Genomic DNA, 12217 nt, shown 5'->3' on the forward strand with positions numbered 1-12217 from the left:
GGCCAGCCGCAGCCTAAGATGGGTTTTGAGGAACCTCGAAGTGTGTCTGGGGGCCGGAATTCTGGCCCTGACATCTGCCTTCAGAGCCCTGCCTGTGGGCTGGAACTCCGGGGAGTAACTGAGCAGTAACCCCAGGTGCCCAGGGACCCGGGCTGCCCGACCCCTCACCTTGCAGGCAGCGCACGTGCTGGTCACAGTTGTCCCGGTCATCACAGCTCTGATCGTCACGGTCACAGTTCACCAGCAGGACAGCTCCATACCCACCAGGGCCCCAGACCCACTGCCGCTGCCAATAGCAAAACAGCTCGGCGTGGGGCTCAGTCACACCTGTGCTCCCTCCCCAGCAACCTCCTGGCCAACCTCCTAACCTTTGCCTATGCTGTGAGGGCGGGGCCACTTTCACTGAGCAGCCCCTGCTCCAGAAGTGACAATGGCTCCCTCTTGCCCAGCCCATCAAGGCCAAACCACAGAGCTGTCTCCCATGGCTGGCTGTGATGGGCCAATATCCTCTATCTCAGCAGGTAGCTTCCCGATCATAAGACCACACGCCTCACACCACGCTTATTCCTCTCTTCCCCTCTCGGCCTGTGCTGCTGTTGCTCCCTCCGCCTGGAGTGTCCTCCCTCCTGCATCCCCTCAGAACCCCACTCAAGCGCACTCCTCCCAGGGAACTGGCCTGGCTCACCCAGGTGAAAAATGTAGATCAGGGGAGCAGCACATTATGGCCTAAGGGCCAAATTCGGCCCACTGCCTAACTTTATAAATAAAGTTTTATTGGAACACAGCCACAGCCATTAGTTTGTGTGTTGACTGTGGCTGTTTTCACACTGCAGTGGCAGAATGAGACAGCAGGGCCCACAAACGTTTTCTATAAAAGCCTAAAACATTGACCATCTGGCTTTTATAGAGAACGTTTGCTAACTTCTGACCCAGATCTTAAGTCCAGAAAGAACTTTCCCTCACAAACTGAGGCCTAGCCTGGCAACAGGTCCCCTCGCCCGGTTCTCATTTGGCTCCCTGACCTCCACATCAGCTGGGAGTCCGGGGGCATTTGTAATGCCCTTGGCCTCTCGTCCTGGTCTAGAGCATCTCCAAGCTTCACTCCCCGATCCCGGACCCAGGCGAGATGCCTACCTTGTCCACGAAGCACCTGTCCTCCCTGCCCTCATAGTTCAGGTCACACTCCAGAGCCATGTCTGCAAGGGGAGGCAGAGGGAAAGTCACTGCAAGGTCCCCAGGAACCCATGGCTCTACCGTCTTAACTGTGACCTCAGGGCCTGTCTGAGGCTGTAAGTCACTTCCAAGAAGACACAGTTAAAGAATGAGCCACAGGTACGGCAAGAAAGGGCGGGTGGGCAGCTTTGGGCACTGACCGCGTTCTACTTCTTGACCTGGGAGGTGGATGCTCCACTGTTTGCTCTGTAACCGTGTGTGTGTGTGTGTGTGTGTGTGTACGTGTGTGTCTGCATGTGTTCAAGTTTGGGATGAAGAGAAATCCCAATCTCACTCCTAATTAAAGAATGGCAAATCAAACCTAGCCACAATGGTGCAAGTGATGGCTAACACTACACCAGCCTGAAGATATTTGGGAGGCCCAGGTTCGGATCCTGGATCACCCTGGGCAGACTGGGCAGCCTAGATAAATGGGAAGCTGGGACAGAGGACTGCAATGGCAAGGACCCCCCCTCTCTCCCTCCTCCTCACTCTGTCTCATAAACAAACAAACAAAGCAACAGTGAGATGCTGATCTATCGAATTGGGGAAAGTGGAAAAAAATCAACAGTATAGCATTGGCAAGGCACTCGCGTATGTTCACAGGCATATAAAGCGGTACGGTCTTTCTGAAGAGCAATTTGGCAATAGTTATGAAATTTTAAAATATAGACTCCCTATAACACCGAACGTCTGTTTCTAAAAATGCTTTCTCCAGATTGAGTATTTTTAACTTTCTTGCTAATTGCTTTCCAAGTGCTTGGCTCACTGCAAACTCCCATGCATGGCCGTGTGAGGAGCTCCCCAGCTCCACAGACTCGCAGCACTCAGTTAAGCATCTTTACACCTGGGTTTCGACCACTGTGGCTTTCTTTTCTGTGAATTGTATATTCGCATTTCTCCCGTTTCTATGTTCTTTTTTTCTTATTAGTTGGCATTCTCCATATCCTAGCACCATGTTGGCCACAGCATTGCAAATTTCTTTTCCCAGTCTACAGTTTGAATTTTTACTTGCAGCAGTTGGCATAATGGCTATGTCGCTGGACTCCCATATAGTCGATAATGGTTCGAGTCCCAGACCCGGTGGCTTAAACTCACACCAGGTGCGTGTGTGTGCGTGCCCAAGATCCCAAGAGGAGAATGTAGAAGGGATTGTGGCATGGCCATCCTCCCAGGGGGTGATTTCTCACTTTCTGTCTCTGTCTCTCTCTGTCTTTCTGGCGAGCGCACGCACCCTATAGCAAAAACCTCTCAAAAAAATTTTAATACAGTCTAATGTATCGATATCCCCTATTATCATTTTATCATCTGTGCACTTGTTTTCCCTTGTTAAAGAAAACATTCACTGCCTTGCAATTACAAAGATATTCCTTTTTTAAAACTTTAATATTTCAATATTTACCCCCAAAATTTTAACTCACCTGAAAATTTATTTTTTAGTACAGTATGAGGTAGGGCTCCAAGTTCATTCATTCCCACATGACAACCACATAGGCGTGGCTCTACCTCTAGGTTCTCACTTTGTTCTTTGGGTCTGTACTTTTTAACCTGCACCAGTTTCACAATGCTTCGAGCACTATACACTAAAAAAGAACCTTGAGATCTGGGACTGTGTGTTTCTCCATCTTGTTCTCCCTCAAAATTATCTTGGACGTTCTTGTCCTTTGCTGAATATGAGTTATAGCATCAGCTTCATCAAGTTCGATTAAGAAAGCCATTTCGGGTTTTTGTTGGGAATTTCAATTGAAATTATACCTTTGGGTATCATCTCAGAGCTCTTAGATCTCTGCTCTTTTTTGTTTTGTTTTGTTTCACTCTTTCTTCTCTTTGCATTTCAGTTTGAACTTCTATTAAGCTCTTTTCAAGTGTGTTGGTTCTTTCCGTAACTGTATCAACTCTACCAACGAACCCATCCAAAGCATCTTTCATCTCTGTTACTATGGTTTTTCTCTCTAGCATTTTCATTTGATTCTTACAGTTCTCATCTCACTGTTGAAATTCTCCATCTGTTCTTGCATGGTGTCTACCTTTTCTGCTAGGTTTTAAACACAGGAATCCTGGTTACTTTACATTCCCTGTCTGATAGTTCCAACATCTGAGTCATCTTGCATGGTGTTTAATATATCAATCTGTGGAGAATTAGCAGAAAAACCTTTTATTGTAAAAAAGCAAGGGCCAGTTCCATGTCTATAGCATGCTTCCATTTAGCGGACATCCAACGTGCATGTGTCTGCTTGTGTAAACACAGCATACCTCCAGACAGGGGCTGGGGCTGGGGACCTGGAAGCCTTAGGTTGGAAGGAGGGAGGTTTACTTTTCAATGTATATGCTTTCATACTGCTTGTATTTTTTAAATGTGCACTTCTTTACTTTTGCAAATAAAGTGATTTTTTTTTTTTCAAAAAGACCCTTGTTCACTGTCATTGCCACCACCACTCCTCGGCCCTTGCCTGAGGCCCCTTAGCCATACCCTCAGTGTGGTCCCCGACTCACCAATGCAGGTGAGGTAGAGCACCGCGTAGGCCAGGGGCAAAGGCTCATGACTAGAGTGATAAGAAATCTGAACCTGCAGAGAGATGGGCCCAGGATCTTGTTAGTGGAAGCTAACAGCCTTCAGCCTGAAAGATAGACCTCTATGATGTAGCAAGGCGAGGGGGTGGGGGGCTCTCAGGAACCACTGTGCACCAACCCGGCTCTTCCTTTAGTCTTTTCTGTACCACGTGTTTTCCATGCCTCAGCTGGCCCATCTGTAAAATGGTAACCCTTTGTGAGGGATTCTATGGAGACCTGAGTTCCAACCCTGCCAGCAACCAGTAGTGTGATTTTGGCAAGCCCCTGCACCCCTCTCTATTGTAGTTTCGCCATCGTAAATGAAGAGTTTGGATGGGCGGGGGCGGGGGACACTCACCAAGCCAACATTCTCATCTGTGGGACTCAGGGCTTGACTGAAACCAGGCCCCTCTGGGCTCTATGACCTTGACCAAGGCCCTTCATTCACCTCTGGGCTACCCCATCTACAAAGTGGGGGCCATAGAGGTCGCTCCTTCAGAGTAGTGCAGGTTAGAAACAATACATGTAGGGACCAGCAGATCTTGTAATGGCTGTCGCTGGACTTCCATGTGGTTTACTGTGGTTCAAGTCCCAGACCTGGTGGCTTAAACTCATGCTGGGCACGTGTGCGTACGTGCCCAAGATCCCGAGAGGAGAACGGAAAAGATTGCAGCGTGGCCATCCCCCCTGGGGGGCGATTTCTCACTTTCTGTCTCTCTGTCTCTCTCTGTCTTTCTAGCGAGTGCACGTGCCCTATGGTAGAAACCTCTCCAAAAAAAAAAAAAAAAGATATGTAAAAGACATGTAAAAATGCATGTGAGAGGCGGAGCCTATAGGAAGTGCCCAAGAAATAGCAGCTACTGTTACTAGCAGGTGGGCAACCTCCTGGGAGGCCCAGGGGCAGCGTCCTGGCGTCAGATGGCCTGGACGCACGTTCTGGCCCCCCCTCTGGGATAGGCTGGGTCCTAGCTCCCTTCACTGTAAGTGGGGACCATAGCAGTCCCTACCCCCAGCATTGGCTCAGTTAAGAGGACCGAAAGCACGCGGTAGCACGTCCAGTCTGCCAGTCTGGAGGAAGGCCTGCAGCAGCTCCCAATGGCCATTACAGGGAGGGAACTTCCTTGACCCCAGCAACCATTGGGGCCAAGGAATGCAAGGTGGGGAGACACCCACACAGCCCCTGGTTTGGCAAGGACCCAGGAGAAGCCCTCACTAGCTGGTCCCTCTGCACTGCCCCAGGAGAATGCACTGTCCTGACTCACCAAGTCTGCTAGGTCATGTGACTTCAGGTAAGCCACGCCTTTTCTGGTCTCAGTTTCCTTGTCTATAAAATGGGTTCATTAACTTATTTCTTTTTAAAAAAAGAATTATTTTATTTAACTTCATTTATTTATTTATTTGTTTATTTTAATTTGACCAGCGAGGGACAGAAGAAGAGAGAGGTTGAGAGGGAAAGTGAGAAAGCAAGCCGCCAGGTCCGGGACTCAGCCACGTGGAGTCCAGCGCCCTTAACCACCTCACTACCTGCTGGCCACCTGGGTTCATTAACTTCTGTCCCATACACCTCCCAGAGCATGTGGAGAGGGTCAGTTCAGATGCATGAATGGGAACAGAAGTGGGGGTGATGGAGACCTGCCCCCCACGTGTCACGCAGCTCTGCCTTGAAGTTTAGCTCTCCTGCACCGTGGCTGTGTTCAGGAGGGTGACTGATCCTTGTTGCCCTGCATGGGAAAGAGGGGCCCACCCTGCCTCTCAGGGCTGCGGGTGGGTGAGATGAGGCCACGCTGCCCAGTGCCCCCTCGAGGGCTGTTTCTAAAGCAGGGCTGCTGCGGGGGGTGGGAGCCCACCACTGCCGCACACTAAGCCTGTCCCTGCCTCTTAGAGGGCACTACCTGTGTGAGGCTCAAAGGCCTCTGCTTCCCCCGGGTCTTACATGTTCCCTGCTCTGCCAGTGGGGTCAGGAAGCAAGGAGTTCAGGGGGAATGGGGCACCTGGGGGGATGTTACCAGGGCAGGGGTCTCCCAGGCCTCAGAGTCCCTCCCCGGCCCTCGCTTTCTCTCCTAGTTCCGAGGGGCAGATGACCCACCAACCCTCAGCCCGTAGGTGGGGACACAGCAGAGTGGGGACAACTCCTCCCCTCGGGGGTCTTGGGGAGCCGAGAGAGAAGACATTCGCTCATGCTCCACAGGTGGACAGAAGCCCAAGAAGTGCTAGGACTTCCCGAGGACACACAGTCCGAGATTGTAAACTGCAGGGCTGGGACTTGAGCCCCCGCAGCCAGCTCTGCCTGGCCGTGCTCCCCTGTACCCTGGGCAGGACGTTGGACCCTCCTGGAAATAAACAGCCAGCCCCCACCCCGCCTGCCCCGGACCGGGGGGGCCAGCTCACATGACTGTCGTCCAGGTGGTTGCTGGGGGAGTTCATGACCACGATGATCTCCTGCCCCGCATCGAAGTGCCAGCGCCTGGTGTCTGCACGCTCCCGGCGTCTCTCCACGCTGGGAGAGACGTAGATGTCCACACCAGGGGTCCCGTAGACCTCGAACATCTCCGTGCCCTCGGGAACCGACCTGAAGAGGACAGGGAGCCATGCAAGTGCTGGAGGACCAGCCCGTGCTTAGATGTTTGAGCCTTAGTGCAAGCCCTGCTTCCTCCAGGAAGCCTTCCCTGACCATCAGGCACTCAGATTCTCCTAGTAAGTTCCTGGGAGCCAAGGCTGGAACCCACACAAATGGGCACATGTTCTCACGTTCCAAGGTTCTTTGACCATTAATATTTCCCTCGTGAGCTACTTCAACCTACAGGACTGCAAACTCCCTGAAGTCAGAAGTCGGTTGCGTGCTTTATAATCCTAGGACAGACTTGGGTGCAGAGGGCCCTGTGAACACCAGGCAGCTGCAAGCTGGCAGGCCCACTTGTATTTCTGAGGGCCCGGTGAACACCAGGCAGCTGCTGCAAGCTGGCAGGCCCACTTGTATTTCTGAGACTGTAGCTTTAAGAGGAGTGGCCCTCACCCCCAGTGCCATGACATGCCTCCTTAGCAGGCGAGAGAGGACCTGACCCCGATCTTCCCTGGGGAAGGATATTCGATCTGACCGAGTGCCCACTGTGTGCCAGGCACCTTACATTCGCTGGCTCTGCAAGGTAAGCAGTACCACCCCCATTCGGCAGGTGAGAAACTGAGGCTCAGCGAGCTCTAGTAGCAAGATGAGGTCACACGGCAGCAAACGGCACTCAGGTCTCTGACGCTGAGCCCGTGCTTGTCCAGCACCGCAGCGTCACCTGGGAAACGTACCAGAGTCGAACCACCAGGCTTCAAGCAGGCTTTAAAATGCCCATGATGCCGTCCTGTCCTAGCTGTGTTCGCCCCGTTCCTGCTAGGCTGGGAGCCATCCCTGATTCTCTTTGGGGTACCCACTGTGCACTCAAGCACTGCGTTTACCACTCTCCCCTCTGCCTGAGAGCCATCGGTCCCACCGGGGAGCTCGGGACCTGGCATGGCTGAGGCAGCCAGACAGGGCTCAGAGCCACCAGGTCGCAGCTTAGTGGGTAACCTGTGGGAGTGGCCGCTGTGAGTTGGAGGGGCCTGAAGGCTTCCTGGAGGAAGCAGCGAACGCACATCCCTGAGGGATACAGTAGCTGATGCTTGCAGAGCTCTTTTGAGCTTCTTGATGCGTGCGGTGCCACGTCATCTTCTCCACAGCTGCAGCAAGTGGGTCCCATTACTGTCCTCCGTTTACAGGAGGGGCAGCTGAGGTTAGAAAACCTGTCCAAGGTCACAGAGCTGCTAAGTGGCAGGGCTGGGTTCCAAACCCAGACCAGCTGGCTCCAGGAATAACACTAACAAAAATCCTAACGCCCAGGCCTCTGCCCCCACCCCCGCACACTGACTGCGGCAGGCCCGGCTAAGCCTCTGGGTACGCCAGCTCAGCCTATCCTCACCACGGCCCAGGGAGGGGGGAATGGTTCCTCCTTTTCCACGTGGGAAACAGACTGAGAATGGGCACGGGCCTCCCCCAAGGTCGCGGAGCTGGTCATTCTAGCTCAGGCCCTTTTCGCTCCCCGTCTCCACTCAGAGGAAGGCAGCCTTGGGCCCAAACCTCTCCGCAAACCTCCACCAGCATGATTCGGGTACTTCTCAATATGGCCTTTTTTATAAAAGGGGAAGGAACCAAGCCCAGGCCCGGCTACAGCAGGCGGGTCCCACTCCAGTGCTCAGGTCCCGCCAGGTGTCTTCACCAGGATAGGGTTGACACACCTGTTTCTCTTCCTAAGCAGGGATACCAGATTTAGCAAAGAAATAAATAGAATGTCCAGTTGGACTTACATTTTAGATGAACAACAGATAAGTGTTTAGTCTAAGTATACCCCATTCAATGTTTGGGATATACTTAGACTTTAAAAAATCAATTGTGTATCTGGGCATCTTTGATTTCAGAAAACATACTCCCAAAGCTTGTCATTTCCAGGCCTGGGTATGAGGGCCAGATCCTGTCAGGGAACATGGAGAAGCTGGATAGAGAGGCAGGGAGATGCAGAGATAAAGAGATAGAGAGAGATGGAGAGTCAGAGACAGGAAGTCAGAAAGGCAGAGACACACAGAGACAGATCCCAGGGAGAATCTCAGCCCACTCCCCAAAGCCCCTAGCTTCCAGCTCCCCCAAAACTTGTAAGCTCGTCGTGGAACTCCCTGACCTCAAGCTGCTCCTTGGGAGCAGGGTGCAATAGCTAGGCCTCAGAATGCTCCTTGGGCGTGAAAACCCCCCTCAGGCCTCAGCCCCGGGGTGTGGGGTAGCTCAGCCCAGCTCTCTTTTACTCTCTGGGCCAGACCTTGTAGGAGATCCTGGGGGATCCCCAGGGATAATGGAAGTGCCCCTGTCCAGGAGGGAACCCAGGACAGTGGCCCAAATAAGGACTTCACATGGAAGAACAGTTCTGTCTGAGGTCGGAGGTCCTCAACCAGGCTGGGTCACATGCCAACCAGGTGACCTTGCCTAGGTCACTTAGCTTCCCTGAGGAACTGTGGTCGGCCATGTGGGAGTCCAGTGCTCTTAACTGCCACGCCACCTGCTGGCCCCTAGAGAGATTTTTGCTACAGCGTACATGCTCTCACTGGAGAGACAGAGAGAGACAAAGAGATGGAAAATGAGAAATCACCCCTGAGGGAGGATAGCCATGCCTCAATCCCTTCTACTCCATTTTCTTCTTGGGATTTCAGGCACACACACACACACACACACACACACACACACACTCCTGGTGTGAGTCTCAAGCCACCAGGTCCGGGACTTGAACCACAGTCAACTACGTGGGAATCCAGCAAAGTAACCATTACACCATCTGCTGGTCCCAAAAATGGATTTTTTTGGAGGTAAGGGGGGAGATGTTTTTGCTATAGGGTGCATGCGCTCTCCAGAAAGACAGAGAGAGAGACAGAGAGACAGAAAGTGAGAAATCACCCCCCAGGGGGAATGACCACGCCATAATCCCTTCTCCTCCATTCTCCTTGGGATCTTGGGCACGCATGCACACGCGCCCAGCATGAGTTTAAGCCGCTGGGTCCAGGACGCGAACCGGGGTTGACTCCATGGGAGTCCAGCCATATAGCCATTATGCTAACTGCTAGTCCTCCAAAAATGGATCTTGATGATGGCACCATTGGGATCAGAGTGTTCAGTGTGGGGAAAGGAGACACAGATGTCAGATCAGTGAGGTTTACTCTGCAAACCTCAATCTGAGTTGTCAGTATATTTGACTTTTTTTCTCATTTTTTTTTAAACTTTTCATTTTGGAATAGTTACAGCTCTGCAAGAAGTTGCAAAAATAAAATAGAGAGGTCCTATGAACCCTTCACCCAGTTTCCTATAATGGCTACTTGCTATATTACTATAATATAATACCAAAACCAGAAAACTGACTTGGAACAATGTTCATATATAGTTCTCTATCATTTTATCCCATGTACGAATTTTTATAACCACTACCACAATCAAGGTACAGAATTATTCTATCATCACAAAGATCTCCCTGGTGCTAACCCTTTATAATCATACTCACCTCCTCCCACTCCTCATTCCTATACACGGCAACCACTAATCTGTTCTCCAGTTCTATAATTTGGTCATCTCAAGAATGTTATATAAATGGAATCATACAACACGTGTTCTTTTGAGAATGACTTTTTTCCCTTCTGCATCATCCTCTTGAGATCCACCTAAGTTGTATGTCTCTCTGGTTTGTTTGACTTTATTAGTGCATAGTATTTCATGGTATTGTATGGATGCATCATGGTTTGTTGAGTCATTCATGGATTGAAGGGTATTCTGGTTGTGTTCTGGTTTCAGCAATGACAAATACAACTGCAATGAACATTCATGTTCTGGTTTTTGCATGAACATGTCTCGTTTCTCTTGGGTAAATGCCCAGGAGTATGATTGCTGGGTTGTTCTGTAAGTGTATGTTTGGTTTTTAAGAAACTGCCAAGCTTTTTCCAGAATGGGTGTACTATTCCCACCAGCAAGTTATGAGAGAAGAAGATTCTCTGCCTACTTGCTCCTATTTGGGATAGTCACTATTTCTTATTTTAGCTGTCAGGGAGGCGGGAACGCTGCCCAAGGTGGCCACCGTGAGTGGTCTGCCATCCCACTCAGGTGGCAGCCCGCAGCCCTGGTGCATGTCCGTCCCAGTGGGTCTGGAGACGAACCATGACTGGGTCCTCGACGAGTGAGTGGATCTGGCTTCCCCAGGCGGGGTCTGGGCATCCAGTTTCTGGGAGGTCCCTAGGCCGTTCCAATGCGCAGTCAGGGTTGAGACCCCTGAGCTGGAGAAAAGAGGAGCTTGATGGCTCGTCACCAGGCGTGGTCACTTAGGGGACATCTGCTGACGGAGGAGGGTCCTCGTCAAGGAAACCAGGCAGCAGCCACCGACTTGACACCTGTCTCCTGCTGTCCCAGGTGCAGCTGGCTGGGGTCATTCCAAGGTGAGGGGCTGTGTACCCCTAAAAGCCAAGCTTTCTCCCTCCCCAAGGTGTCAGGGCTGCCACCAGGAGGGGGCTGAGGAACACGCTCTCCTGCAGCTGTGTGTGCTGGGCCCTCTGCCGCCCTGAGGCTCGCACTGCCCCTGCCGGGGTCTCCTGGCTGGGAGGCCTACACAGCCGTGCTCTGGGGCCCTGAGAGCCGAGTCGGCCAGCACGGGGGCTCCACGGGCCACAGGGCCTCCAGTCCAGGAGACTCGGCACTCCTGTGATTCGGGTTCCCCTCACCAATGCTCATGAGCTGTCCCAAGTGGGAGACCTGCTTTCTCGTGGTAGCGTGTCACCGTCCTACGCATCGCATATCTGGACTGGCCCACAGGCACTTCTGTGAGGTGGGCACTATCGTCCCCACCGTATAGACGAGGAGACCAAGCCCAGAGGGGTTAAATAACTCCCCAAGGCCACACAGCCAGGGAGTAGCCGAGCAGGGTGCAACCTGACGGCCTGGCTGTTATTGCGGGCTGTGGGAGGACTGGACAGGACTGCGTGTAGGGCACATGGTCCACCCCACTGTGTGACCCAGACGAGTCACCCCACTCCAGGCCTGTTTCCCCATCTAGAAGATGAACGAGTGGGCAAGACCCCACACCTGCCTTTATTCAGCCAGTCTGGAGACTGCTGCCCAAGCCCATCTTGTGACGAATCCCAAAGGTGACTGGCTTTGAGGCCCCTGGGCCCCCCGAGCAGCCACGCCCTGGCAGGAGGCAGACGTATGTCCACGTGTGATGGGAACCGCTCCAGTCCACCTACCGTTCCCCTTCGGCTGACCACTGTGGCCTGCGGGAAAGTCCCACGTCCAGAGATCATCCTGGGATTCAGTTTTGTCCAGTAAAAAACCAAAACAACTTTCCTCCCACCCAAGACCGCACACTGACGTCTGAGAACCACATCTCAGCGCTCAGCTCGGGCATTGAGAGACAGCCTCACAGAGAAACCACCAGGGCTTTGGGATGGGAAGACGTCGGGGTCTGAGACCCAGCTGGGCCTGGCCGCTGGGACTTCCAGGCCACTACCCCTCCGAGCCTCCAGTACTGCATCTGTGAGATGGAGACCGTAACACCTGACCTCCACTGCAGTGAGCAGTAGCGGGGACACAGATGCCCAGTGGTGACAGCACCCTTCCTTCCCTGTCTGCTGTCCCCTGTCCTGAGGCCCGCTGTCAGCTAAGAATAGCTCCTGTACCAAGCCTGGTAGAAGACAGGAAGACAGGTTGAACCCACTAGCACAGATAGAAAGCTCAGTAGTCCTAGCTGTCTTCCTTCAAGGCTCTACTTGGTGCTCCACCTCCAGGAAGTCTTCCCTGACTGCTTAGCCTATGCCAATTTCTCTTTTCTCAACTCTCCTTCTCCCAGTAGGGTTCAGAGGCTGTTCCCCATCCATCCGGTGTGTGGCAGGCATGGGGAAGCTTAGGCTGTCCACAGGC

At 52.5% G+C, this 12217-nt stretch overlaps 1 protein-coding gene across 1 annotated transcript in view; it reads right to left on the bottom strand.

The window, feature by feature from the left end:
- PADI3 (peptidyl arginine deiminase 3) overlaps window positions 1–12217 on the bottom strand; it is a 33127-nt gene that overhangs the window by 17372 nt on the left and 3538 nt on the right. The window contains exons 2-5 of the mRNA XM_006145432.2: window positions 6151–6331; window positions 3706–3778; window positions 1135–1196; window positions 169–286 (exon numbers count right to left, since the gene is read on the bottom strand). Coding sequence (XP_006145494.1) covers window positions 169–286; window positions 1135–1196; window positions 3706–3778; window positions 6151–6331 — 434 coding nt within the window. The remainder of the gene's footprint in view (window positions 1–168; window positions 287–1134; window positions 1197–3705; window positions 3779–6150; window positions 6332–12217) is intronic.

The sequence above is a fragment of the Tupaia chinensis genome, unplaced genomic scaffold (assembly GCF_000334495.1).
Source record: "Tupaia chinensis unplaced genomic scaffold, TupChi_1.0 Scaffold000146_1, whole genome shotgun sequence".
NCBI lineage: Eukaryota > Metazoa > Chordata > Mammalia > Scandentia > Tupaiidae > Tupaia > Tupaia belangeri.